This window comes from Penicillium cataractarum (assembly GCF_028827025.1).
Source record: "Penicillium cataractarum strain IBT 29864 chromosome Unknown utg000001l, whole genome shotgun sequence".
Classification (NCBI taxonomy): Eukaryota; Fungi; Ascomycota; class Eurotiomycetes; order Eurotiales; family Aspergillaceae; genus Penicillium; species Penicillium cataractarum.
The window spans coordinates 3981640-4007714 of record NW_026622737.1 but is presented as its reverse complement, the minus strand read 5'-3'; the positions used below and the strand labels follow the sequence as shown (position 1 = coordinate 4007714).

Below are 26075 nucleotides of genomic sequence, written 5' to 3'. Positions count from 1 at the left end.
CGGAATTGGTCGTTGGTTGGTTTCTCTGTGACGTTCTTGGTTTGGCTATGGGCGCGTATAGACGGCATGTCACGGTGGAATGATGGACTTTGTTCGTATTTGGTCTCGATCTGAGGTTTTTCCGCCAATCAGAGATACGGGAGAAACTGGGTTCCGGGGGTTGATAAGAGCTGATAAGACGGATCTGGGTTGATCCGTAGGGCTTGCTGTTAGGGTTTGGCAAGGTACAGTAACTATAAGTCTATTAGACGGGGATGTAATTCCGTATACTTCAAGGGGCTAGAATATTCGGCAGAGATGCAGGATTAAGACACAAGGCTGGTATACCAGTAAAAGTAAAAAGTAATTGAAGTCATCATATGTTCATATACAACGTAGTTATTCTTTATATCCATTTACCACTTCACGCAACATCCTTCAGGGACAATTCCACGTCAAGAGCGCCCTTAATCTTATCCGCAACCTCCTTAGCCTGCGCCTCACTGAGACGAGCCAGCGGCCGGCGGGGGTATCCACCGTATCCATAGTAAGACTGAATCGCTGACTTGGTACCGGGAATAGCAGCCTTGGTGAGAACCCAATCGGCAGCACTCAATTGCTGCTGAGCCTCCATAGCCTCTGCAAGACGGCCCTCAGACCAGAGAGTGAAGATGCGAACGCACAGACGGGGGACGACATTGGCACCACCGGCCAGGATAGCTGAACCACCGGAGATGAGAGTCTGCAGACTGAAGTCGGCGATACCGCCAAAGGCGACGTAGGGGTGCTTTGCGTCGGGCTTGGCGACGGTGGGAGCGGCACGCTGGGCCGGGGCGAGAGGGGAGGTAGGGGTAACTGCGCCGAGGGCAGTAGCGACACGAGTCAACTTGCCAGTGTTGGCACAGGTGAACTTGGTACCGACGATGTTGGGGTGCTGGGAGATGCGAATGATGAGGTCGGAGTCCATATCGATACCGGCGACGGCACCGGGGTAGTTGTACAGGATGAGGGGGATGGGAGAACCGTCGGCGACGGAAGTGAAGTACTCGTAGATAGTCTCGTCGTTGCCGACAGCGTAACGGTAGTAGCTGGGGGGCACGATGAGGGCGTATTCACCACCGGCCGCAGCGACTTCCTTGCAGAGGTCGATGGTGCCGCGGATGCTGTTCTCGCTGGCACCGGCGATGACGGGCACGTTGGTGAAGCCGGCCTCGTCGAGGGCAGAGCGGGTTTCCCGAGTCACTGTGGCACGCTCCTCGCGAGTGAGATGCACGGCTTCACCGTTGGAACCCATGGTGACCAGACCGACCAGACCGGCCTTGGCCAGGCGCACGGCGTGGCGACGGATGGAGGGGACATCCAGATCTTCAGTGTCGGGGTTGAAGAAGGTCATGGTAGGCGCATACACGCCGGGGCGGAGAGGAGTGAGCGGCATTTTGGTGGTGATGATGTGTATGATGCTGGAGATGAGTTTAGTTGAAGCTCTCAGTTGTAAAGAGTGGGATGATTTCTGGGTTGAGACTTACAGGGAGAGATGAGGAGGGGTAGAATTATGAGAATCGAATGAAAGTGCTGCAGGAATTAGTTTTTAACAGTTCCATTTCAACCCCGGCCAGCATCAACATCCCCCCACGTCGGGGTATTCTCCGAAGCATTGTGAATGGCGGAGAATTGAGTTCCACCAATTGCCGACGAATAACGAAATGTGGGGGACACTTTTTCGTGGAGGAGGGGCTCGGGGGAATATTGGGCGAGGTGGGAGAGTGAGGTGCGACTATTCAAGCAGAAGAGGATATAGAATGGATCAAGGGTGGAAAAGAGAAGACAGAAGCAATGGAATAGAGTCATTCATCTTATACCTTGAATAACTTCTGGAATAATCCCCATGAGAATCTAGAAAATCAAGCCAAGAGCTCGTCCTGGCCAACCCCGCAGCCGATAAGATAATGAGCTGTCGGCTATTGAACAATTGTTCAATCGCCGGAAGAATTATGTCCAGCAACGAGACTCCCCCATCCATTCCAATTCTTCCTCTTCTATACCTTCTTCCCTCTTGACATTGCTTTTCATTCTCTCTCCCTTCTCTATTCCTCCTCTCTGTATTATCAAGAACAAGCAGTCATGGCTCCTCCTAGTGTGTTGATGGTAAAGTCCCAATTGACCTCCCCGCAGCGACAACGTCGGCTAACGAACATCCAGGTTGGCACCGGCGAGTACACCACCGGCTTCGTCGGTGGTGGTGCGTCTGGTTCAGACAAGAAGGTCGGTGTCGTCGGCCTGACCATGTTCGACCTGCGCCGTCGCGGCAAAGTTGGCGATCTGAGCATGGTGGGTGTGTCCGGCAAGAAGTTTGCGGGTATTCGTAAGTGTTGAAACAACAGCCCCAAAAAAAGAGCATTCACAACTAACAATCTCCGTCCAGGCGACCATCTCCACCGCAACATCTCCCAAGTCTACAATGGCCTGGACACCTCCTTCGCCTCCTTCCCAGCCGACGACCAAACTGATCCCGACGCCTACAAGACGGCTATTGACGCCCTCCCCAAGGGCTCCGCCATCACCATCTTCACCCCAGACTCAACACACTTCCCAATCGCCCTCTACGCCATCGAGCGCGGCCACCACGTCCTCATCACCAAGCCCGCCACTCAACTCCTAGCCGACCACCTCACCCTCGTCGAAGCTGCCCGCAAAGCCGGCGTCTTCGTCTTCGTCGAGCACCACAAGCGCTTCGACCCTGCCTACGCGGACGCCCGCGCCAAGGCCCGCTCCCTAGGTGACTTCAACTACTTCTACAGCTACATGAGCCAGCCGAAGAGTCAGCTGGAGACGTTCAAGGCCTGGGCGGGTCGTGACTCGGATATCTCGTACTACCTGAACTCGCACCACATCGATATCTGCGAGAGTATGGTGCCCGAGTACAAGCCCGTGCGTGTGTCTGCAACTGCCTCGCAGGGTACGGCGGCGGCTGTTGGGTGTGTGCCCGAGACTGAGGATACTATTACTCTGCTCGTTGAGTGGAGGCGGAAGGATGACCCGGCCAAGATTGCGACGGGTGTGTACACGGCCAGCTGGACTGCGCCGTTGAATGCTGGTGTGCATTCGAACCAGTACTTCCACTGTAAGTTTACCCTCGTGATTGACCCCTTCGATGCGGTAAAATCGTGCTAACTTCCTTCTACAGATATGGCTGCCAACGGCGAGATCCGCGTGAACCAGGCCAAGCGTGGCTACGACGTGACCAGCGACGAGCAGGGTCTCATCAGCTACAACCCGTAAGTCTATCCGTTGCAAACAAAACGCCGCAAGATTCATTACTGACGAATACCACAACCCAGATTCTACATGCGTTACGCCCCCGACGAAGAAGGCAACTTCGCCGGTCAGACCGGCTACGGCTACATCAGCTTCGAAAAGTTCATCGACGCCGTGACCGCCGTCAACGAGGGCCGCGTGACCCTGGACCAGCTGGATTCTCGTCCCCTGCCCACCCTGAAGAACACCATTGGTACAACTGCCATCCTGGAGGCTGGTCGCAAGTCACTGAACGAACGACGACCGGTCGAGATTATCTCCGACGATGGAAAGTGGGAGCTGAAGTGATTGCATGTGTAATTAGTGAAAATTATGGAACTCTAGTATATACACAAATTTATGAATTGAAAGCAACGCAAGCAAGATAATCATCGCTGAGGACGAACACTGCGCGGGTTTTTAGTATAATCATAGTAATCTGGAGAATAATCTACCTTCTTTAATTAAAAGTTTAAGGGTGTTGGTAGGTAGATTAGTAGTGGGCTTGTTAGATACGAGCGTCGTGATGAAGTTTAAGGGGCCTGTGGGATGGACCATCGAGCATCGATGAGAGGTAGTATGGGAGACAGAAGTTGAGGTTGATTTATGGAGGTGGAGATTCTTATTTTTGAACAATTTCCCTGGAATTCTGAGATGTTTCCAATAGCTAAAATGTGGGTCGGTATAGTCTACAGAAACGAATCGCTGAAAGGAGCAAATAGCAGCTTGGTAAGAATCAAATTCGCTGGTAAGAAGGGTTGAGACTGAGACTGCCCGCCTATTTGATAAAGAAACGCCAAACTCAATTCGCCAAGCCAAAATCCAAAAGCCCCGAGTGTCCCGATATCATGGTATCATACAGAATAAACAAACAAGCTATCAACCCGCCAGGCTCAACGCCGAGATCCACCCTTTACGATTCCGTCGGGCCCCTTGTCGAATTTGACGCGACATTCGGGGCAGTACCACTTGGCAGTGCGAGAAGGAACCTCGGAAAGTCCAACGCACTCCAGGTGGAACCACCCATATTCGCACTGAGAAGGGGTTAGTTCAGGTACAAAAGATATCGACAAGACCAGCAAAACTTACATCTTGATTCTCGCAGCAAATCATCGTGCCGAAGCTCACATCCCCGCAGAGGCAGTAACGCGGCTCGCTGGCATCAATCTCCTCTAGTACCCCGTCTTCGTCCACCCGGATATCCTGTGAATTACTCACGTTGATGCGTTTCTTGCCTGGCTTCGCTTTGCGACGCCCGTAACTAACGGCAGCGCCGCCGTCTTGGCCAGAAGAAACGGGCCCTGGTGCAGGGCGCTTGCGCTTGCGATTGGGACCAGGAACACTGGGTGCGTGGGATGGTTCTCGAACGGGAGTCTTGCGGGCTGGAGTCGCGCTTTTAATGCGCAAGTCTCGTCCACCGGGGACAGCCGAGGTCGAAGCGGCCCCCAAACCTCCCGGCTCAACTGATGCAGCGGCAGCAGAACGTCTTGACGAGGGTCTGGTGACGGGTGGGGTAGGTGTGGTAGTAGGCTGTACAACTGATCTGGTCGAGCGACGCGATCCAGTTGGCGAGGGTGGAGGTGGAGATGCTTTGACGTCGGCTGCGGGGGATGCTCGAGTTTTGATTGGAGCAAGAGGTGCAGCCTCATCTGCGGCGCCGTTGGCAATTCCTCCCCGACTGGATTTGCGGCGCGACTTTGAAATGGAAGCAGCCGGCTCCGGCTCCGCTTGAGGTTCGAGTTCGGGTTGAGGAACTACAGCTTCAGTTGTAACGGGGACAGGAGCTGCGACTGGAACAGATGGAGCCACTGCTGGATGCTCTTCCCCAACAACAGCCTCATCCCGTTTCCGCTTTCGCGAAGATCGACTAGCTGGAGTTGCTTGATTGGAGTTGGGAATAGCCTTGGCTGGAGTTGGGATCTCTCCGCCGTTAGCCGCCGCCTCTCGCGCAAGCATCTCACGCTTGAGTTTCTTGGCCTCGTTCAACTTCATTCCACGGTTGCTGAGCTTGGTCTCTTCGAGATCCTTGTGAATCTCATCACCGCGAGTAGTTTCGATATCATCGCAATCGATGAATTCGGTGCCATTCGCCTCAGCCAACGCTTTAGCAGTGCGGTAGGCCTCCCATCCGCGGCCGGAGAGTGCCAACTCACGGTGTATCATGACTTCACTGGGCTGCCACACGGCGTTCTTCTTCATCTTCTTGCGCAGTTTTGTCATCTCCCACTCGGTGAGTCGCAGCCATGGCAGATCTTCACTGCCAATCTTGGCATCATCCGGTGGAGGCTTTAGCAGTGCAAGGGCGTTGCTCGTCGAGACTCCCACGCCTGAGCTTGGTCGGCGCGGCTTGTCCTTCTTCGGCGGTTTGGCTGGCTTGGGAGGAATATCCAATTCGGCTTCGGCATCAGAGTGTTCCGTACTTGCGATGGGCGAATCCGGATTGAAACCTGCTAGGTGTTCCGCGGCAATGCCTGAACGGCGTGATCTTGACTTCTTGCGCTTGCGGTCCTGACTATTGTCCAGCCGGAGGGTAATACGCGTTGTGGACGCGCCATCCTTCTTGTCTTTGCGCACTCGCTTGGGTGTAGGCTCTGGTAGTGGCGTTGGCTCTCGAGATGGGGGTTTAGGAAGCGCCTCCAACTTCTGGCGAATACAGCTCAGTCGGTCGAAATGGCGATCCACGACGTCGTGCAATCGGCATGCCTCGGCGTAGGCAGATTCGCGGGCATTGATTGCGCGGTCTAGTTGACGTGAGATATTTTTGCGCACACTAATTGCGCTCGGACGCTCATCGGATGCGATGTAAGGAAGCTGGCCGTAGTTCCTGGCTAGGCTGTGGACGTCTTGCGCGGAGTCGAGGTATCGGTCATCCAGGCCGCAGACCAGGGTCAGGGAGCGAATGATATCCGCGGGAAGGTATTCAGTGTAGTCGATATAGTCTGTCACGGTTGCCTGCGCATCCGGATCGAAGGGGCCATCCAAAATGACCCCGCCGCTGTGGTCGGTCTCATCGGTCATGGCCATCTTGCCGGGGTGTCAGGACGCGTATTGGCCCGCAGATCGCGCAGCGGGTTCAGGGGGCGCAACAAAGAGCAATCGAGCGCTGATGGGAGGCAAGAGCAGCGAACGATACCCCCCACGGTAACAAACATAAGTATTTCCCTGGAGAGGCGATGTCAGCGTACGTCTGGACGTCTGGCCGCTGCAGGTGCAAACAACCCGGGCGATCATTGTTCCGAGAAAGTCACGTGAGATATACCTTCCTAATCGGGTAATTTGCTATCCCCTCGTTTTGGCATTTGATGATATCTTTCTATTCAGCACAAGGTAAAAGAGACTTGATTTTGAGTTGTCAGATAATAACAGTTGTGTCTTGAATGCCAATCACTAAAGGTTAGACTCTTGCAGAGGCATCTGACAAAGTACGTAGCACAACGTAGCCTTCGCATACCTGCTATACTTCGAATGTGGATATCCAGCTTCCTGCGCGTCTTTCAATCTTAAAAGACACGAAAATGACGAGAGTTAACCAAACTTGCTACGGCCACACTACGGAAGCAACTTGGATTCCTGGCAACACCTCACTTACTTTCTTACCATCTCGCATCCGTCCTCTTTCTCTCCTCCATCCTCCCAGATCTCCATCTTATGTTACCTCTCCCCGTCACCAACACCTTCTAATTTTCGAATAACATCTCTCATCCTTTTTTTTCTTTCAATAACCAGTCCCGTCATCGAAAATACATCATGGACCGATCTAAGCGTCTGCAGCAAATGTTTGCAGGAGACGAGGCTCTCCTGCAACTGGACACTGGGTTGACGACAAAGGTAAGTGGATCTATACCTTTTTTCTGAGCATCACTGGCTGATCCAGTTGTTTTCAGAAGGAAATCCCCTACGACTCGTGGAACGAAATAGCTTCACAGGTAAGAAGTTGCAGAAACTCCCAAAAGAAATCCTATCTCACCATTCTATCTCCAGCCGGCACAAGAGACTATGGAAATTACCGAACCGCAACCCACTGCACAGGAGAAGCCGAAAGACAATATCGATAATACTCCTTACACCCCCCGCAAAATCCCTGCGTGGAAGCTTCGCAATGCCTTTTGCCCCGCCAAAGCGCTTCCCAAGTTCCCCTACAAATACATTTTCCCCAGGGCAGGAGACTTGACTAGAAATGTTGCAAATGGCTACTTCGATGGTGGTCGTATTTGGCTCCATTCCTGGGATGTGTGAGTCCAACCCGAATGACTGACTCAAGACCGCGACAGGCCCCAGCTAACCAGGATATAGGTACTACTTGCCGATGCCTACTCAAATCAGCGAGCAACGCCTGCTACTCATTCCAGCACCACAGGTCAAGTTGTTTCTCGACATCATCAACTATGAGTTGGGATGCGACTTAGGCCTCACAACCAATGGCCACCACAGTCTAGTGCTTTTCTTCGACGAGGATGACGGAACACCGAAGCCCGTGTATCTGGGTCGAAGTGATAGCCGTGAAGCCCTTGACGAGCTTGAGCGCGGCATTCCCCAATCCAAGGAAGGTGATGACAACTGGACAAAGACCTGCACGCCAGAGGCTTTCGATGCGTTCCAGAAGAAATTTTGTGATGGCATCATGACCTACAAGAAAAAGAAATCAAAGTCGAGACACCCGGCGAGCCCATTGGACGCCTCTATCGCAAAAATCAGTCGGAACCATCCGAATCAAATCGTCCCAACTCGCGGCCTCTATCAACTCAAGTCCTATCTTGGGCTTCGACCGGCCATCAAGGGAGGGGGGCACTTCGCCGACGATGAGAAATTCGCACCGGTGGAAGTACTTGAGCCTGTGCGCTGGGAAACTCTTAATAACCCCATTTTCTTTAGCATTGATTTGGAGTGGAATGAGAGGAACCAGACTCAAGTGACCGAGATCGGAATCTCCTCTTTGGATACCATTGATATCCATGGTATTCCCCCTGGACCTCACGGAGAGAACTGGGTTAAGTACATCAAGTCGGCCCATCTACGCACTGCCGAACACAAGAACTTTTGCAACACGCAGTTCGTGATGGGGTGTCCCGACATGTTCCTCTTCGGCGAGAGTGAACTCATTCCAGACAGTCAAATCGGGGCACGAGCTAGACGGTTCTTTTTCCCACCGTACGATGGAACCGAGGACACCGAGCGAGCAGATATTCCGGAGCACAAGCGAGGACCCCGCACTATTGTGCTTGTCGGCCATGGCCCATACACAGATCTCAAGATACTTGCAGAGCGGAGCAAGATCTTTGAAGCTGTGGAGGATCGCCCCGAGAAGGTCATTAGCGAGGTGATGGACACTCAAATGCTTTACGCATGTCTACGCAAGGAGAAGAATCCTCGAGGACTGGACAATATGTTGTATGAACTGGGGTTTGAGCCGGAGTGGTTACACAATGCGGGTAACGATGCTCGGTACACGCTGGAAGCACTGATTCGAATTGCCCTGGTGTCGGCTTGAAAACAGGTTCAGAGCTCCGAAGTCGACGAGAAGACCGACCAGAAGGTAGTGGAGGAGGTGGAAGCTGCCGCTACAGGAGAGTAGGAGATGGAAAATCTAAATGTATGCACTAGCTAAACCCTAGATAGCTGCGATAAGCTTAAATTTAGGGTACAAAATCAAAGTTCTGTATGATTATCTCACTGACGCCATAACTACGATATGCCCGATTTAGCTCATGTCCCCCGCGCCCCACTTCAGCTTTGCCCCTCCTCAACATTTCAACATTAAACCCATTTTAAGCTTTTTATAACATCCCTCCTCCCTAACCTCTCTCCATCTCTTTTCAACTCTCCCAAGTCCGACCCCCCCCCCCCAAAATGACCAGCCAAGCCCCCCTAACCGCCTGGCTCCTCTCCGCCACCCCGCAAGCCCTGAGACGCGCAACAACGCACCCCTTCCTCGCCGCCGCAGGAAACGGCACCCTCTCCAAAGAAACCCTCTCCCAATGGCTCTCCCAAGACCGCCTCTACGCCCAATCCTACATCCGCTTCATCGGCATGCTCCTCACAAAAATCCGCCTCCCGGCAAACGCTCCCAGCCATGATACCCCGCAGAATCCCATAATCGAACAAGCAGTCGTCGACGTCCTAATCGACGCCCTAGTCAACATCCGCACCGAACTAGCCTTCTTCGAAGCCACTGCCGTCGAATACGGCCTCGACCTCACCGCAATCCCACCCGACGAGGGCGGCCCCCAGTTCTCCCAGGAAGGTCTCCTGGCAACCTCGTCGGGTGTATCGTCGACGGGAGGGAGCTCGTGCCCCGGGTTTACGGGGGCGATTTGCGGCGCGACGAGCATGTCTGTTTCCGGCGCGGAGTCCGGCGAGATTGATGAGGATTCGACGAATCCAAGAGAAAACCTGCATAGTCTTTGTCAGTCGCAGGGCGAGTGTCAGATGCAGGCTGGTAGTGAAGTGTGTAATCCGCCCGCGACGCACGGCGCGGGAAACCCCACCGCTGCTGGAACGCCCGATTGCGAACCCTGTCAGCCGTCGCGGTTGGCTAGTGCCGCGCCTGTTGAGCGGGGCCCTGTGTTCTTTACGGCGAATCGGATTACCCGTGCGTATATTGATATGTTTATGTCTGCGGCGAGTCCTGGTGTGAGTGCATTGGAGGGGATGGCGGTGCTGTGGGCGACGGAGGTGTGTTATTTGCGGGCGTGGAGGTATGCGGCTTCTCATGGGAGGAAGAAGGCGCAGGAGGGGAAGAGGGATGTTGATGCTGATGGGGGTGCGTTGAGGGAGAAGTTCATTCCGAATTGGTCGAGTGAGGAGTTTGAAGGGTTTGTGAATCGGATTGGGGATGTTTTGGATCAGATGGTCGGGAAGATTAAGGGGGTTGAGGAGACGGATTTGTTGAGGGCGAGATGTTTGGATTGGTGGAAGCAGGTCGTTTGGTTGGAGGAGAGATTCTGGCCGGCAATGGATTGAGGGGTGTTGATGGTAGAATCTCAATTTCAATCTTTGGATTTATTTTATGTAACTAGGATACCGTTTAAAAACCAAAAGAGCAAAGATATAGAAATCAAAACAGCATACAAGTTTCCTTACTTGAGTATATCCTGCGATGCGATATCAGACACATTGTATGGGAATATCATACATTGGATCATCCTACATACAGCCATCATGAATGGCATGGATCAACATAATAAACACGTACACATAAACAGCAAAAAGCCAACATAAATAAGCAACGAGTCCCATCGAAGCAGACAAAACGCCAACCCCATCAGATAGAACCCCGTACCCGAAACGAAACCTCAAAAAAAAAAAAAAAAAAAAAAACTCCAGTCTCCATTTCCGTGCTAACCAGCAGAGACGATGAGAGCAATAAAGAGCCAACAAGACCAAAGAATTATAAAAATAACCAAATACCGCCAACACCGGTGTATGCGGAGCATAACGATCGTCCCAGAAACATCAGACGAGTGGCCCCGATAAAGAAACAATCCAAAAAGAGAAAAAAAAATACCATCTGACTCAACATGTTATACATCATCAGAGATAAGCCATCAAGCTTTGTCCAAGTTAGGTGGCAGTCGCTCGAGCAGCATTGCTGAGCTGCCGGTGATACGAGCCAATGGGCTGAAATCCACTGTTGTAAGGTATTAGCCATGAGTCTCATTCTAAAGCAATCGTGCAAAGAATACATACCGAGCCAAGTCAAAACCACCTCCATCATCCTCATCCTCTTCATGCATCCGTTCTTCCTTGATCGGCCCGTGGCCTCCCAAATCCGGGCCATCAGACTGCAGAGGTGGCAAGGTCCGACTCGAGCCTAGACCATTTGACGTTCCAGGTTTGCTCGGGCTCACCAAATTTGGAGGAGGCGGGCTACTGCTCGGGAAGCCACCGATGATACGCTCATCCGGCTCACCCTTGAGTGGACTCATGTCCGGTACGGGCCGGGCAGGGGTGCTGCCAATATCGGCAAACTTCCAGAATTGTGCGGGAGAGCTCATCGGCATGAACTTTGATGGGATCTGCGCCGTGCTTGGCGGTGGCAGGCGTGGTTGCTGGCGCTGAGGAGCAGGGGTGATCATTGACGAAGGGCCTTCGTCGTAGTATGAGGAGGACAGTACGGGGGGAGACCCGGTCACGTTATCCGACAGTCCGTAGGCACGACTGAGGCTGTTGCTGGTGTTTTGCACGCGGCTAGAACTCGCATTGTTATTGCCATTGTGCGAGCGCGCAGGCAAGGGGAAGGCTCCTCGTAGTCGCGAGGATTCATGTGCCGCAATGGGTGGTCAGATCCGACTCCACGGCCGCCGCGAGATCCACGCTCGGGGGTGTATGCCTCCACGGGAGCTACGGGAAAGGAGCTGAAACCGGGAGACGAGACGGGAGGGGACTTTTTGGCCGTGGCCGAGAAGGAGGTGTCCAACGCAGCAACGTGGGTACCCCGTGCGGAAGATGGAGGTTCCTTGGTAGCAGGAGACGATGGTGCTGACGACTGCGTACCCTTGCGCATCTGCTTCTTGCGATATTCCTCACGGTGCTCAACCGCAATCTGCCACTTCATTCCCTTACCGGGCTCATCAGTCCGACGGGGCACCTTCTGGAACGCCTTGTTTAATGACAAGTTGTGGCGGATGGAGTTCTGCCAGCCGCTCTGCGAGTGTCGGTAGAATGCATAGCGATCCATAATCCAATTGTAGATGCTGTTAAGGGTAAGCTTCTCCTCTTCGCTGGAGAAGATAGCCTGCGCAATGAGGTTGGCGTAGCTGTATGGAGGCTTCAAATCCTTGGCCGAGTCCTTGCTGTAGTCAATCTCCTCCGTACTCTCCATCATCATGCCTCGGTTGTAAAGCGGCGACTGCTTGGCAGTTCGCTGACCAGCGGTATCCGGTGATCGCGGGGGCGGAGTGACCTGGCGCTTGAGGAATTGAGGCGCGGGGGCCAGCGAGGGACCGCCAGAGGATGATGGCCGTACGGGTTCGGTGGCCTGCGATGCCGAGGGATGCGCATGCATCGAGGCATCCCACGCCTGTGAAGCTGGATCAGGCTCCTGACCACTGGCAATGCGCTGAGCGCGCTCGATAAAGCTGGGCTGGATGTTGGCGTCGTCGCCGGGCGTGACAAACATCATCTGGCAGTTGGCTACCTCAATGATATCGCCGCAGTGAAGAATGGCATCAGCACCGCGCTTGAGAATCACATTATTCAGGCGGACGCCATTGCGGCCATTGACACGAATATGCCAGGCAGGCGTCTCTTCGCCATCATAAAAGATCTCCGCATGCAGACGGGACACGAACTTGCTGGGGCCCAAATCGACATGCACATCGGGGAGCGCACGGGCAGCAATAGTGACGGGACTGGACTGCTCGGTAGATCTCTGCTCACGATCCGGTTCGCGACCGATATTGACATGCAGCGTCTTGACATAGTAAGTCCAGTTGCGGCCGGCGATCTTGGCGTATGCTTGGATACTCTGCTTATTCTCGGTCTTGGTGTTGGAATGGTCGCGCGAGACGCGCAATTCTTCGCGCGGGGTGTTTAAATACGAAATGACCAGGTCGACGATATCCTGGTGTGCGGACTGATCATGTTCACCTGCCGAGTCCTCGGCTTCGTCGGCGGACTCGTTCTTGATCGCAGTTCGTGAGGGAGAGGCGCGGCGCTCAACCTGTGGGAAGTTGGAGATTCTAGTCTTAGCATTCCTTTTCGTCCAGGCGCGGGGCATGCGCCCTCCGGAGGGGCAGGATTCGGTCTCAGACCAGACCACGACTGTGGATCAGGCTTACCTTGCGCTTCTTTGCGGATGGGCGACTGGGCGACGAGTCTGGGGCCTCGGCGTCGGATGTTTCCTGCAGTTGAATTTCCTTGCGCCGCGCGCGACGGCGATTTGACAACGGCATCTCTAAAGCGTGTGTTTGTGTATTTCCGGGGATGCGAGTTCCCTTCACTGGTACTTTTGGCGGATCGTACTATGTAGTGTGCGATTTATTGGTGCGAGTCGCAGATCGAATGCAGCGATTTTTTTTCCGTTCTCTCTCGGGAGGCTGGTGTTGTGGGCGATCAAGCCAAAGTCGAACACCGCGAAAGCACGCGGGGAAGGAAAAAGGGAAACGACGGGGAAATCCAGAGAGGCAAAGATGCGAAAAGGCGAAAAATCACAACAGAGCAAGTCTGGATCCGGATTTCAGCGGTCCAGACTCGGAGACACGCTCAGAGGCAGAACCAAAGAATGAGGCGTCGTCCGAACCACTGATCGAGCCAATTTGCCACCGCGAGTGCGTTCTAGCGGGTAAAAAAAGGGAAGGAAGAAAAAAGGAGGTCCAAGAGTAAGAGAGGCGATTAACCCCGGATTGATTCCGAAACAATAAACAAAGAGACCGGGATGTTCGATGGAAGGACTGGTAAAAGTGGTGTGGCTGGAAGTTGATTATCGATAATCCCTACGATCGACGCGATGGCGTCTGTTTGGGGGTGACCGCCTTGTCGCGTGGGGAGTGAGGTCAGAGTGCCGCACCAGCCACCGCAGGGCCGAGTTCCAGGGATGATGTACCGAAGGGAAGGGGAAGGTGGGAGGAGAAAAGAAGATGAAGTCTAGGATGAGGGGGAGAAGGAGAGAGAAGAGAAGACTAAGAAGAAGATTCACAGATCCCGAGAGAAGGCAGGAGACGGCGTTGAAGAATAAGTTCAATCAAGTGCGCCCGTTTGGCCGTAAACAGTGGTGGAGTCGGGGGTCACATGGGTGTATGGTATTGTTCTGGTGGAGAGTGATTGGGCTGTGGATGGGTGGGGTAATGGTGGTAATACTGATACCACGATACCATGATCCAGTGTGGGATTGAGGATGTTTCCGAGTGCAGGACGCAAGACTCTTCGAAAGAGGACAAGTACGACGCTGGAAAGTGTGGATAGACCGTAGTGGATATTAGTAAACAACTATATGATCTAAGGAGCCCATTTCATATGCTAAACATGAACTATAACTCTGTTTTTTTTTTTGACTGTTGACAATGATGACGCGGGGGAACGTTTGATCTCCTGCTTGTGCTCATAGAATCAATACACATTGACTACCCCCAATCAAAGCCTACTTAGCTATACTTATGTAGACAAATCATCTCTGATCAAATGATCTCAAAATTTAAGCTTAGATCTTAATCCTTGTTCTTCGATCTCTCTCGTAGTCCCCATAATCTCCATAAAATCCTTCCGTTGTACACAATCCATCCGCCCGGGGTCGTTTGCGTCACAGGCTTCCCCGGATGCAGTTTAGCCTCGCCCGTTGGAATGCTGCCTTGCCTCATTGGGGGTTGACATGTCGATCGGTTTAGTTATCAACGGACGCCGGAATAGGGATAGATGGAAAATCATGAAAAAAAATCATGGCCATGTAACCTGAATCCTGGGAAAGTGGAGCTTGAATTTTTGTGTACTGTTTACGAGGGAGATCAACAGAGTGGAAGGATCATACGTGGACGCAAACAACTTGGACTGTAAATAAACAGGCAGGGTAGCCTGCCTGACCCGAAGAATCATACGGTAATAGATGGAAAAAAATCGAATAGAGGGATGAGGCCGGATCAGACCAATGGATGTCTCGATTGGAGACAAGAGTATCAAGAAAGGAGAAATGGAATAAGGAAATAAATATAGAAAGAACACGGGATCAATGATGAAGCCTAAGGCAACCTGAAGATATAGAAAGGACAAAAAGAAGAGTAGTGTAGAGTAGCCCCAACCCAGAGAAACAAGAGACAGAGATTCTCCCAAGTGACAAAATAGAAACGGTCGTGACGGCGTTAGAATAACGAGGAATAAAAATGATATAACCTCCCAGGCTCTTCCCCAAGTCTTTTACTCGTCAATGGGCATCTTGGCATCGCCATCCTCGTCCACCCCACGCAGGGTCGGGTAGAGAACTGCCGCAGCGTCCTCAGACTTGGTCGGCTCCTTGGTGTGCTCAGGAGAGGCCCGAGTTATGGCCGTCTCGATGCCGTCCATGGCACCATCACCCGAGGGAACGGGAGACTCTTCGGCACCGCTGTGACCCGCCGAGTCGCCGTCGAAGCGGCCCTGCTCCAAGAGTTCGGAGACCAAGCGTCGCAGGTTCTCCAAGAGTCGGACCTTCTCCACCCAGGCGACATTGACGTCACGCTCGGCGACCTCGGTGGCCGCTTGAGCGGTCCGTTGAGCAGCCTCCTGGTCTGGATCTGAAGCAGTCGACAAGGCAGGATCAATCAAACTCGAGGTGATGGCGGGGTGCTCCTTGGTAGGGGTGCGTTCGCCATCAGCCGAGGTATCCATACGGTGCTCGTCTGCTTCGCGCTCGGCGGGACGAGCGCGCTGCAAGGTGCCACCGGTGTAGCGGCGACGATCGTCGTGATCAAAGGCGCCGCTGAGGGTGGATGGGGGAGCCGCGCTAGAGGCAGTGGGGTAACCCGCCGTCATGTTGTCAGACATGGTGGCCGACGGCAGACGAGGGTACATGCCGGCACCGCTCTCGTGGGGCGGCGACACCCGGTGGGTCTGGGGGAGAGAGACCGGGGAGCGTTGTGAGGTATAGGATTGAGCGCTGGAGGGCGGGGTCAACGCGGGAGTGCCAGTAGAAGGTGAGTGGGCCGTGGCGGCCATCATGGGAGCGGAAGTGGTCGCGGTAACGTGGCTAGGAGGCAACTGGCTAGGGGAGAGTGGGTAGCACGGTAGCTCATGCCACCCTGCACGTAGTGAGCGCCAGGCTGAGCCACGCCAGCCGCGGCGACGTTCTCGTCACTCTCGTAGATGGTATTTTGCATCTGCTCCAAGAACTGATCAATGTTGATCAGATCGTTCTTGGTGCGGACGTTGGACATGGGAGGAAGATGGTACGCGGGAGCATGACCACCACCAGGGCTGTAGCCACCACCACCGGCAACCGGAATGGCGGCAGGCATGGGCTGGTACTCGGGAACTGGGCCATTCAAGATCGGAAGCTGCAGAGCCTGGAGACCAAGCAGGCGTTGGCCAACGGCCGCATAGGAGTTGGGATCAAATTGGCGTCGCTTCAGGTCACCGAAGAACTCATTCAAAGCATCGTATCCACGCTTGCGGTCGTACGATTGAGTGCCATCATGGCCCTGGCTCAGCGCATAGTATACATTGCCGTAAGAGTGAGGGTTGGCGGCCGGAGGAGGCGGGTGGGTTTGATAGTACTGAGGAGCTCCATGAGAGTAAGCGGCGCTTGAAACGCCGTTCATGGGTCCCTCGAAGTAATGTGTGGCAGCAGCGTATCCTGGACGTCAATTAGCCAGGGTATTCTAATGCCCTCAGCGACGCGGGAAACCAGGGGGAGCAACGACTGGCCAGACCGGGGAGCGCCTGAAGGAACCCAGTACGAGGGTCTGGGGATACAGCCCGGTCGGACTCAAGAGGATGCGCCAGTAGAGGGAGAGCAAGAAATCCAAGACGAACCTTTGGGGTTCTGGGGAAACATCATGTCCGGGTGGTGGTGATGATGCTTAAGGCCCGGCTCGGGGGATCGGATCTCCGAGTCGTCGGCATGGGTCTTGACGTGTTTCTTCAGATCCTGGGGGCGCTTGAAGGCCTTGCCACAGAAGTCACACTTGTGTGGCTTCAGGGGGACATGCACACGGATATGAGAGGTGATATGGTCGCGCTTGACAGTGGTAGTGTTGCAGTTGCCCCATTGGCAGGTCAAGTTCAAGTTGTTGGTGCTTTTGCGACCGACATGGCGCTCGCAGACGTGTTCCTATAATAACCACCCCACGGTCAGAACTGCGAACTGCATAATAGACAGTCGATGATGGTATTACTTACGTAGAGGGCTTCGGCAGAGGGGCTCTTCTCAGTGCAACCCACCCACTGACAGGGGAGTTGCTCGCCGGCGCCGTTGAGTGTACTGTTGACGGCAGCGGTCGCAGCGGCGGCAGTGGCCGTCACCGACGCGGTCGGCGTAGTAGCAGCCTGCGCAACAGGTGCCGGGGCGGGTGCAGCCTGGGGTGTTGAAGTTGGGGGAAGAGTATTCTCGGACATGATGCCAAGAAAATGTCTTGTCGTGGGCGGGAATTTTGCCCAGGCACAGTAAGAAAGGAAAAACCACGTATACCTCACACCGTTAATTCAACGGCAATACGGGTACACAAATAGTCCCAAGAATGAATATATATTGGGCCAAGGTGTTCCCTGAAGAAAATTCCAAGAAGAGAGGAAGGAAGGAATATAGAAGGATGGAGGAGGGAGAAAACGCGTGCCTAGAGAAAGAGGAAGAGGGAGAGAGGAAAACTGGGGAGGAGGAGGGGGGGGAAAGTCTTGGGACTTGGGGGGGTCTTGGATTTTCTTGGATTTTCTTGGGGTACTTAGTAACAGGTAATCATCTACCAAGACCAATGATCCATGCCAATGCCCGTCCGCAATCACATTCAGGGAGGAAGGAGCCGAGCCTTTGCCCAGAAAAAGCCTTGGGGCCGGGCGGAGGAACAGCCAAGGAGAGACGACAAGACCGGGCCAAGACTGTCGGCTGCGGGCCTGGCGTTTTAGTGGAGCATGAGGGAGTTATGATTGGCTGGAGGGAGTGAGAACGAGGGGCTGTGCATTCCGAGTATTTCCAGGGCTACTGTGGATGTAAGACCAGAGTAAGACGATAACCAAAGACCTGGGAAGAGACGGAATCAAGCTCAGCATACCGAGGGCTAATTAGGGAGTAGTTAGGAGTGGCTATCGCAGCAATTCACCATAATAGCTCTAGTCCCATCCATAGGAAATCCTGCTCACCATCTAGTCTGTATACTATGCCTCTCACACGATGCAGTAATTACCTACCCAGAGTAATATTTTGCTAGCAATACCCAGAGCACAGCATTCCTCCGTACACCTAATACTGCCCTACCTCGCCTACACAAAGTAGGAGAGTACAAGCTGGAAATCCTCCCCGGTCCCAAATCCCAAATCCCAAGCTCCCAATTGCACGCCATCCTCGGCATCCGACCACGTACCAGAACCATCCAATAACCAGTCCACCCTTCACAAGGCCCTCTAAAAAAGAAACCCCATTCGTGCAATAATAAGAGAAACACCCAAAAGTGTAAAAAGTGGTCAGAAGATTCCAAGGGGGAGGGGAAGGCCAAACGCTCGCCAAGAAACCCCCTCAGTCGTGGCGATGCACTTCTTGGCAGCCAAGGTTTTCCTCTTTGCCAATTCCCGCTCCGAGCACCAAGCGCTTGGAGGTCTTGGGTCTTGGGTCTTGCGTTCTGTGCACAACCCCCCTTCCTCCTTGTCACTTGGCACTGGGCCACTGGGTATGGGCAATTTTGGGTACGCGCTTTGATGGGGGGCTCCGACGGAGGATAAAGGATTTCCGGGTTTTGGTCTGGGAATTGGATAGATTAATCTCGCTGCCTGGTTTTTCTTGGGATTGCGGCTTTATCTCATTATGCAGGAGAGTCGTGGATAAGGCTTTGAAAGGGGGAATTATTAATAGTATATTGGACATGAGATAGGGGATCTTGTCTCCAAGAAAAAAAAGAAATCAAATCATCAGAACTATTGAAAGGAAACTGTCTATCCGGTGTCAAAATCAAGTCTAGGTTATCTGTGGTAGAACAGCTCGCTGTCTATGTCTATGCAATATACAAAATCTATGGTTATAATTTACAATAAATATACAAAAACATCACGACAGGCCACCCCTGCAGTGATACCATCCAACCAAAACACCCAAGCATTCCCGCCCTTGGCCAGAAAACCGGGCTCCAAGCCCTAACAACTCTGGCCTTGGGAACGAGATCAAGCCCAGACCCCCCGCCAAGTAAGTCCAGCGCCAGGCTCGACCCTTTCCCTCTCTCTCCTCCCATCTGATCCCTCCAATCATCAAATTCACCGACCAACCCTCCTCTTCGGCGGCTGATACCAACTCCAAATATTCAACCCAACCTTCGTCCCCTTCGTAACGGGATACGCCGCATGCCACGTCTCGGGATACCCCGTCCCATCAGCCCTCAAATTCTCCCAAAAGATCGCATTCCCCTTAATCGGCTTGAACGTAATTCCCTCCTGCATCCCACCAGCACCCTCATCCTCATCACACTCCAAAAACCGACACCAAGCCTTGCCCACAGGTCTCCTCAACCGAGGGAAATTCGTACCCCCACCTTCACAGTCCGCTCCCAGATACACCATGAACGTGCTTAGTCTGTCACCCCCGCGCGCAAGTGACCCCGTCCAGTCATAGTGATGCCGGTAATGGCCGGAGGCATTGTAGCGTTGCGCCCACATGCGCTCGATGTAGAGATGCGGACGCCAGCCTTGGAAGGCGCGGGCGCGGTCTTCCAGGCAGCGGACTGTGTCGTCACGGTCTAGGAGGGCGCGGTCGGAGAGGCGTTTTGAGGGGTCGATTCGCTCTGTGACGCCGTCGTAAATTATTGAGGGGGTGTATTTGTTTAGACTGGGATTTGTTAGCTCTTTTTTTCTTCGTTTTTTCTTGCTTGTGTAAGAGGTTGTTTGACGGGGACGTACCTGATATCAACTAGATGATCTGCCTCAGCGGAACTCACAAAGTTCTCAATATACAGGACAAGCGGTGCCCTCGATAATAGGTGTACTCTGTACCCTTCAGCCTCGCCGGGACAATTCACCGGGACCCCGTCCTCGGGACTAATGAAGCTGTCGTCTGTCAAATGCAGAGTCGACGGGGTATGATCCCATTCCTCAAAGGCAGATCCATCCTCGTCCTCCCATGAAGACGAGGAAGAATTGTCCGGGAAAAACGGGCGTATCAACGGGTCCAAGATGAAAATGTATACGGGCACGAAGTAGAGGAGCCAGGTTATAAGCGTTGAGAGTTTTGGCGGGGACGGTGCCATTGGGGGCGGATTGGAGGTTGGTCGGGTAGGTCGGTAGGTTTTATATGCGTATATATGGTGAGGAACATGTAGATAGGACGATATTGTACAATAGGGAGAGAAATTGGCGGATCGTTCGTTAGATACTGCGCTCCATGCGGGTGACAGCGCGGAGATGGGCGGGGATGAGTGAGGGGGTCCGTATAGGGGTCAATTGGTCGGATGGAGGTCTATCGGTGGTCGCAGGAACTGTGCGATTCAGATCCAGTGTGTATAGTGGCGCTTGAGAGACCAGAGGCCATGTTGAAAGAAAGTCGAACGTTGAGGGTGGTCCGATGGAGGAGATGTCGGGACTTGCGCGGCGATGTGGGTCTGGATCCGTCTTGGTCTAAACCACTCATGGTAGGTGACTGAGGATATCATTTCGGGATGAATTGAATCTACCGAATGGAAACACAGACGATGTCTGATTGGTTTAGTTGTAGGGTGGCGGCTCTATTTCGAATCATAGCATTCAAGAAAACTATACTATATCCAACACGAACCATGATCGCCGGTTCCAACAGACTGTCCAAAATATTCCCTATCCAAAATACAGGTAACGCCACCCAGGTATAAACAGAATTTTCTTTTTTTGTTTCCTTTCATAAGTGCGTGTCATCGTAACAAGCAAGAGATCTTTATAGAACATGTAAGTTTGAACATCGATGAACCTAGACTCCAGCATTCATCCATTGAGTCCAGTCATCATTGGCTGCGCCAGCGCCAGGTCGGAAATTCGCATTGTTGCCAAACAAATCGTCAAATGAAATGCCCAGATCCATATTCATACCCAAGGCATTCTCATCGAGGCCCATGTTGAAGTCCGAGAGCCCATTTTGAGGAGCAGTATCCTGCTGCATCGTGCTCGTGGTGGGTTCATTATTCACGGTATCCACGTTTGCGGGTTGGAAATTATACCCTTGCCACACAAAGTTCTGATTAGGAATGGAAACCAAGTCCGGACTGCTGAGATGTTCGCTGGGAGTCCCGCCTTGCGAGATTGGTGAGTGCAGTCGCGAAGGGTTCATAGGTTGAGTCGTGGGTTGTTGCAAGCGACTAGGGATGGATGACTTCATTCCTGGCGTGGCGCTCATGGGGAAATTGGAGAAGTTGGCAAATGCATCGAAACTGGGTGTGGAAATTCCCGTTCCGGACGGGTCACTTGGTGTGTTTGATCCCATCCCTTGGTGCTGAGGGGTAGAATCGAATGAAGGTTGATTCAGCGCAGAGCCGTTGCGCTCATGCTTGAAGTGATCATCCTCTAGTGTGGACATGGGTTGCGTGGGATAAGCAAAGGGATCGTCAGAGGGGAACATCATGGGCATCAGATCTGGAAGATTGTTGGGGTTGTTGAACTGCTGAGCCCAGGCCAGACTGGACGGCTCTTGATTGGAGAAAGAGGCATTGAATGAGTTTGCAGACGATGGTTCTGGCGTAGACATGGTCTCGGTCAGGAGTTCCGGCGTCGATGCCAGCCAGGCGGACTGCGTGCCGCTTTCGGACTGTCTGACGGGCTGAGTAGTGTCTAGACTCTTTTGCCGACGACTTGCAGCAGGGTTTGTGGGGGACGACTGAGCCATCATCTGCGCGGGGAACGTGCTCGAGCGATGAGGCAAGGTTTGTACTGGCTGATTTTGAATAGACTCGGGCTCCATAGCAAAGTTGGAAGGAGCGCGTCGCTTCAAGTTAACGGGAATCTTGGAGCTTTGGCGGTTCTTCAACATCTCTGGTAGAGTCTTGAAGAGGCACTGTAGAAGATGGTTAGATACGATTGTCGGAAGGTGGAGAAAGAGACATACTGTTAGACTCTGGGAGCACCTGTCCGCTGCCATACTCTTCTTAGCCAGCCCAGCTAGAGTGTTTTTGCCTTCCATGGCATCCTTCAACACACCATCCTTGGCAGTGGGCGAATCGGGATTCTCCACAACGAAGAAAATGAGTGAGAGGATGGCAAAGTAGGTGGTGTACATGGTAAACCAGAACGAGCCATTTAGAAGGCCCCTCTTGTGCATGCCCGTCGTGATGTGGACAATGTTTCGAGATACGCTAACGCAAGCCGCAGCGCAAGCATAGGACCGCTTGTCCACACCACGAGCTTGAGAGCCACCAGATACATAATGTAAGAAGGGGCGGTACATGACCATCTGTACATGCGCGTAACTGATACGCAACAGTTGACGAATTCTGGTGGAAAGAATGCTTAGCCAGATCCGCAAGTGAAAAAGAGTCACATTTTAGACTTACCGCTCAAGCTGGGGTGACACTTCTGTGCCTGGACGCAGCGCCGGAGGGAGCTCCTCCATCCAAGCCTGAAGATCACGCTCAATCTCTCGGATCTTCGAATGGCTGACCATATAGCGCTGATCGGACTTGGACCGATAGCGCGCGTTCTTGACCGGATAGATATATTTCACTACCTTCAGGACGACGTTGCAAAGGCGTGTATGCGCATTACATCCGGCCATCAAGGGGGTATAGTCGGTGGGCATTTGTGTAATACCCTCAGCGGTAATGAACTCTCCATCGATTTCCATCGGATATTCTTGATCGATGTCATCATCGCTCAGCATTTGAGGAAGACCCAGCAAGGTGCTAACGTAGACATCCATCTTACGAATAACCCAGAAGATGCGCTTACGCAGCTCTCGCTCCATGGGATTGAAGTCGGCCGTAACGGTACGATGAAGTCCCAATCGCAGTGCTGAGCGAAGCGCAATACCAACATACGAGTAACAAGTACTCAGCTTGGCAGACGATTGGAGGAAAAGCACCATGAAGCAGATTGCTTGCAGTGAGGTGAGATCTCGGCAATCCGTAATTTCCAGCAGTTGCCGTCCCGCCTTGAAAAATTGGAATCTGTGACAGCACAGTTAGCAACCTTATACGACGTTTATCCTAGAGCTGACAAGAGTTTGACTTGACCTACCCTTGACCGATCGCACCCTCGTAACCGGCCAGATCCAAAGTGCCTGCACCGTCATCCGAGAACAGACATCCTACCGCCATAACAATATACAACAGGGGCAAGAACGAGTTCTCATCATTACCGAATTGCTCTGGGGGCGTTTCATAGATGCGGTCAAGACTCGCGAAGAATTTAGGCTCGATCACGAATCGCATAAGAGAGCAGGCATCATCCAGTGCATTATGACATAGTCGAATAGCGACCGCCCGCGGGGGGAGGTCGTGGGTAGGAGGCAATGAGGCATCCTGCGGGGAATCGGATACGGACACCGATCTAGGGCTTTCGAGCATCGCCGTGACGTTTCGAGGAACGGGCGCTTCGACCGCACCTAATTGTTTGCGCAGGCGGCGGACGAAGATGATTCCCGAGGTGTGTCCATGATAGTCCCAATGTCCCTGATCATCACGGTCTAGACAGCCAGTATTTCCGACCATCGTCTCCAGCAAGGACTCGTCACCGGCTTCAGGGCCGGTTTCGCCGGAAGCTCCATTAGGTTTGGCAGCGACTCCGGCCGTCGCCGCTGGCTTGTCCTTCTGGTGGATTGGTAGACGGTACTCTGGAGCGTTTACGTCCAGATTGGGGTCGTCGAGATTGACATTTGGCAGTACTGTTCGGAGGAGGGCCTCTGCCTTTTGCATGCGGGCTTCCAGGGCTTCGACATACTGCGGGGCGGGATTGCGACGACGGTTGGAGGGTTGGTCGTACGAACACTCTACAGGACGTTAGCCACGTGTTGGCGGAAACGCAGGGGAAAAGCAAGAGAAAAAGCAACCAGGGCGGAGCGGGCGCACCATAGCTATAGACGGTACAGTGGGTACAAGGTTGTTTGCCGTCACACTTGATCTTCTTCCGGCGACATTCGTCGCAAGCGCGACCTACTCGTCGGCGCTTCTGGAGCGGCAACGATTGAGGGGTGTGTTTAGGGTCTGAAGGAGTTTCCTGGGTGGAGGCGAATTGCGAATGGTCGGCATCGTCATGAGGGTAGTCATTCAGTGCGGGATCGTCATCGCTATCACCATGCGCTCCGGAACCACTCGCCATGATAGACTATCGAGGGGGTGCCCAGTGGGATTATTTATTCATGTAAGGAGAAGCGGGCTTGGCGGGCGATCTGATCTAAGTGATTATCGATCGCCCTCTTTGCGGTCGCATTCGTAGACGGCAGTAGTAGTAGTAGTAGTGGTAGTTGGGGGGAAGGGGATCGGAGGAATGACGAAGCGGCAATGATAATCGATAAGTCGAACGGGCGAGTCGAATCGTCAAAGAGATCAGGGAGGGAGGTGAAGAAAGAGGGACGAATAAAAAGTGGAGTCACGAAGAAGAAGTCGAGGAGATCGTCGAACGGGCAAGCTCACGGACCAGTTGGAGGAGGGCCGTGACCGAAGGGGGGAGGAAGAGGAGGGGAGATGGAGAAATTCAGGGTTTGGAGGATTAGAAATTGGGGGATTATCGAGAGAGTGAGAGGGATGATGAAATAATTCCTTTGGCCGAAAGCGGTGGGGTCAAAAAAAGAACTAGAAGACCAAAAGACCAGCCACGTCTAGAGTTAAAGTTAGGGGAAGTAGAGATTATTCCAGAGGTCAAATTATTGGTCTGGTCAAGTGGACGACTCCAAATTGGAGAGGGGAAGAAGAGAAGGAGAAGAGGCTGAAGTTGGGAGAATACAATTCGGAGATTAGTACGAGAGAGAGAAGAATCATCGAAGGCCACTAGAACAGAACCAGACTTTTTCCATATTACTGTCCTGGCTAACGAACCATATTCTATACCTGAGGGAAATACCAGCAGAGTTAACTCTTCTTCAATACGAAGCTTCGGAGTCATCCAAGTAGTACTTTTGAACAAGTTCTTATTACCCTATCGGATATTCTGATTGACCAACGCACATTCGTCCATCGGAGTTTTACAGGGCGCGACCCCGACGCCCTGTGCACGGGATCTTCCAAGGTTCGTGAGCTTGAGGCATTTTCCTGGCCTCGGCTTCGTAGAAAATTTCAGGGACCCAGTCGTATGAGGAGAGTGACGAAAGATTAGTTATCACAGAATTAGTATGGCGCTTAAAGACGGACTCCACCACTAGTACGACAGTAGTTACTCGGCCATCCCGTTGAGAAACTCGGCCTCGGCGATCCTGGCGAAAATGCCGAGTTGCCTACTTAGTACTACTGTACAGTAGTCAGTGGATCGGATGTAAGAAATTGGGTCTGGTGAGAAACTTTATCGGCAATGAGCTGCAAAGATTTATTCCGCTTGTTATAGAGTACATCTAGTAGCTGTATACTCGGTTAGAGATCTATCACAACTTATAAACTAACAAAGCCTTCGCAGTTAGCACCAACTCTCTTTGGTATAACGCAATCCCGAATTCTCCTCTCATGCAATGACTCGAACGTCCGGGGCGCATGCTGCATGGGTCCTGGTCCGATTGCTAATCCAACCATCGCATGGCAAGCAGACCGCACCGAATCACCGATGGATTGGCTACGATCGCCGAAAGAACCAAGCATTTTCAAACCCCGCAGGGTTTATCTCCGTGGAGGGGTGTTGCGGATATTGCGGACCGCAACAATTGATCTTGTGAGGTATTTTGGCAGGTCGATGTCCTTCTCGATAAGTTCAAGTTACGATGATCGGATTTTTCCATCTCGTATCTTAGTCCCCTCGGTGAGGACGGGTCGTCATGGCCAGTTCAGAGACCAAGGTATGTACTGTGTATACTACCAGGTAGGATCAAGACTGTAGCTTCTATGAGTTGCCCCGACCGAACTTCAAAATCATCTCATCAGCCCTATAACAAAGAATGATATTGCCCGTACCTACTGTCGAGGAACTGGTGAGCCCAGAGCCCAGAGCCCAGAGCACAGAAAGCCTTCCTAGACCTGTCTTTTATAGTATGACTATGTGAATCAAAGACAAATGACGCAGGCCAGTGATGACGCTGTCACATACATATAAGCCTGAGCAGCGCGGGC

The 26075-nt window shown here is 52.9% G+C and overlaps 9 protein-coding genes across 9 annotated transcripts; 3 read left to right on the top strand and 6 right to left on the bottom strand.

The window, feature by feature from the left end:
• Nucleotides 1-403: 403 nt before the first annotated feature.
• On the bottom strand, nt 404-1414 carry N7496_001375 (dihydrodipicolinate synthase family protein; the record flags this gene model as incomplete). Its single annotated transcript, XM_056694306.1, has 1 exon — nt 404-1414. The coding sequence occupies one exon, from the start codon at nt 1412-1414 to the stop codon at nt 404-406; it is 1011 nt and encodes a 336-aa protein (XP_056561035.1).
• A 686-nt stretch (nt 1415-2100) lies between these two features.
• Nucleotides 2101-3582, top strand: N7496_001374 (Gfo/Idh/MocA family protein; the record flags this gene model as incomplete). The annotated part of the gene is made up of 4 exons (XM_056694305.1): nt 2101-2341; nt 2402-3100; nt 3164-3254; nt 3318-3582. 4 exons carry the CDS (start codon nt 2101-2103, stop codon nt 3580-3582), a joined length of 1296 nt encoding a protein of 431 aa, XP_056561034.1.
• Nucleotides 3583-4166: 584 nt separating this feature from the next.
• Nucleotides 4167-6297, bottom strand: N7496_001373 (putative PHD finger domain protein; the record flags this gene model as incomplete). The annotated part of the gene is made up of 2 exons (XM_056694304.1): nt 4167-4307; nt 4363-6297. The coding sequence occupies 2 exons, from the start codon at nt 6295-6297 to the stop codon at nt 4167-4169; spliced, it is 2076 nt and encodes a 691-aa protein (XP_056561033.1).
• Nucleotides 6298-7020: 723 nt separating this feature from the next.
• N7496_001372 (uncharacterized protein) lies at nt 7021-8761 on the top strand (the record flags this gene model as incomplete). The annotated part of the gene is made up of 4 exons (XM_056694303.1): nt 7021-7101; nt 7158-7199; nt 7255-7505; nt 7567-8761. 4 exons carry the CDS (start codon nt 7021-7023, stop codon nt 8759-8761), a joined length of 1569 nt encoding a protein of 522 aa, XP_056561032.1.
• A 359-nt stretch (nt 8762-9120) lies between these two features.
• On the top strand, nt 9121-10233 carry N7496_001371 (putative transcription regulator PAB1642; the record flags this gene model as incomplete). The annotated part of the gene is made up of 1 exon (XM_056694302.1): nt 9121-10233. One exon carries the CDS (start codon nt 9121-9123, stop codon nt 10231-10233), a length of 1113 nt encoding a protein of 370 aa, XP_056561031.1.
• Nucleotides 10234-10833: 600 nt separating this feature from the next.
• N7496_001370 (putative forkhead transcription factor Fkh1/2) lies at nt 10834-13166 on the bottom strand (the record flags this gene model as incomplete). Its single annotated transcript, XM_056694301.1, has 4 exons — nt 10834-10900; nt 10960-11436; nt 11457-12934; nt 13053-13166. 4 exons carry the CDS (start codon nt 13164-13166, stop codon nt 10834-10836), a joined length of 2136 nt encoding a protein of 711 aa, XP_056561030.1.
• A 1951-nt stretch (nt 13167-15117) lies between these two features.
• Nucleotides 15118-17292, bottom strand: pacC (putative C2H2 transcription factor PacC; the record flags this gene model as incomplete). The annotated part of the gene is made up of 4 exons (XM_056694300.1): nt 15118-15936; nt 15984-16531; nt 16711-17008; nt 17077-17292. The coding sequence occupies 4 exons, from the start codon at nt 17290-17292 to the stop codon at nt 15118-15120; spliced, it is 1881 nt and encodes a 626-aa protein (XP_056561029.1).
• A 1839-nt stretch (nt 17293-19131) lies between these two features.
• On the bottom strand, nt 19132-20117 carry N7496_001368 (oxidoreductase, 2OG-Fe(II) oxygenase family; the record flags this gene model as incomplete). The annotated part of the gene is made up of 2 exons (XM_056694299.1): nt 19132-19699; nt 19771-20117. 2 exons carry the CDS (start codon nt 20115-20117, stop codon nt 19132-19134), a joined length of 915 nt encoding a protein of 304 aa, XP_056561028.1.
• A 692-nt stretch (nt 20118-20809) lies between these two features.
• N7496_001367 (putative C6 transcription factor (Mut3)) lies at nt 20810-24144 on the bottom strand (the record flags this gene model as incomplete). The annotated part of the gene is made up of 5 exons (XM_056694298.1): nt 20810-21886; nt 21938-22322; nt 22383-22994; nt 23065-23815; nt 23895-24144. The coding sequence occupies 5 exons, from the start codon at nt 24142-24144 to the stop codon at nt 20810-20812; spliced, it is 3075 nt and encodes a 1024-aa protein (XP_056561027.1).
• Nucleotides 24145-26075: the final 1931 nt, after the last annotated feature.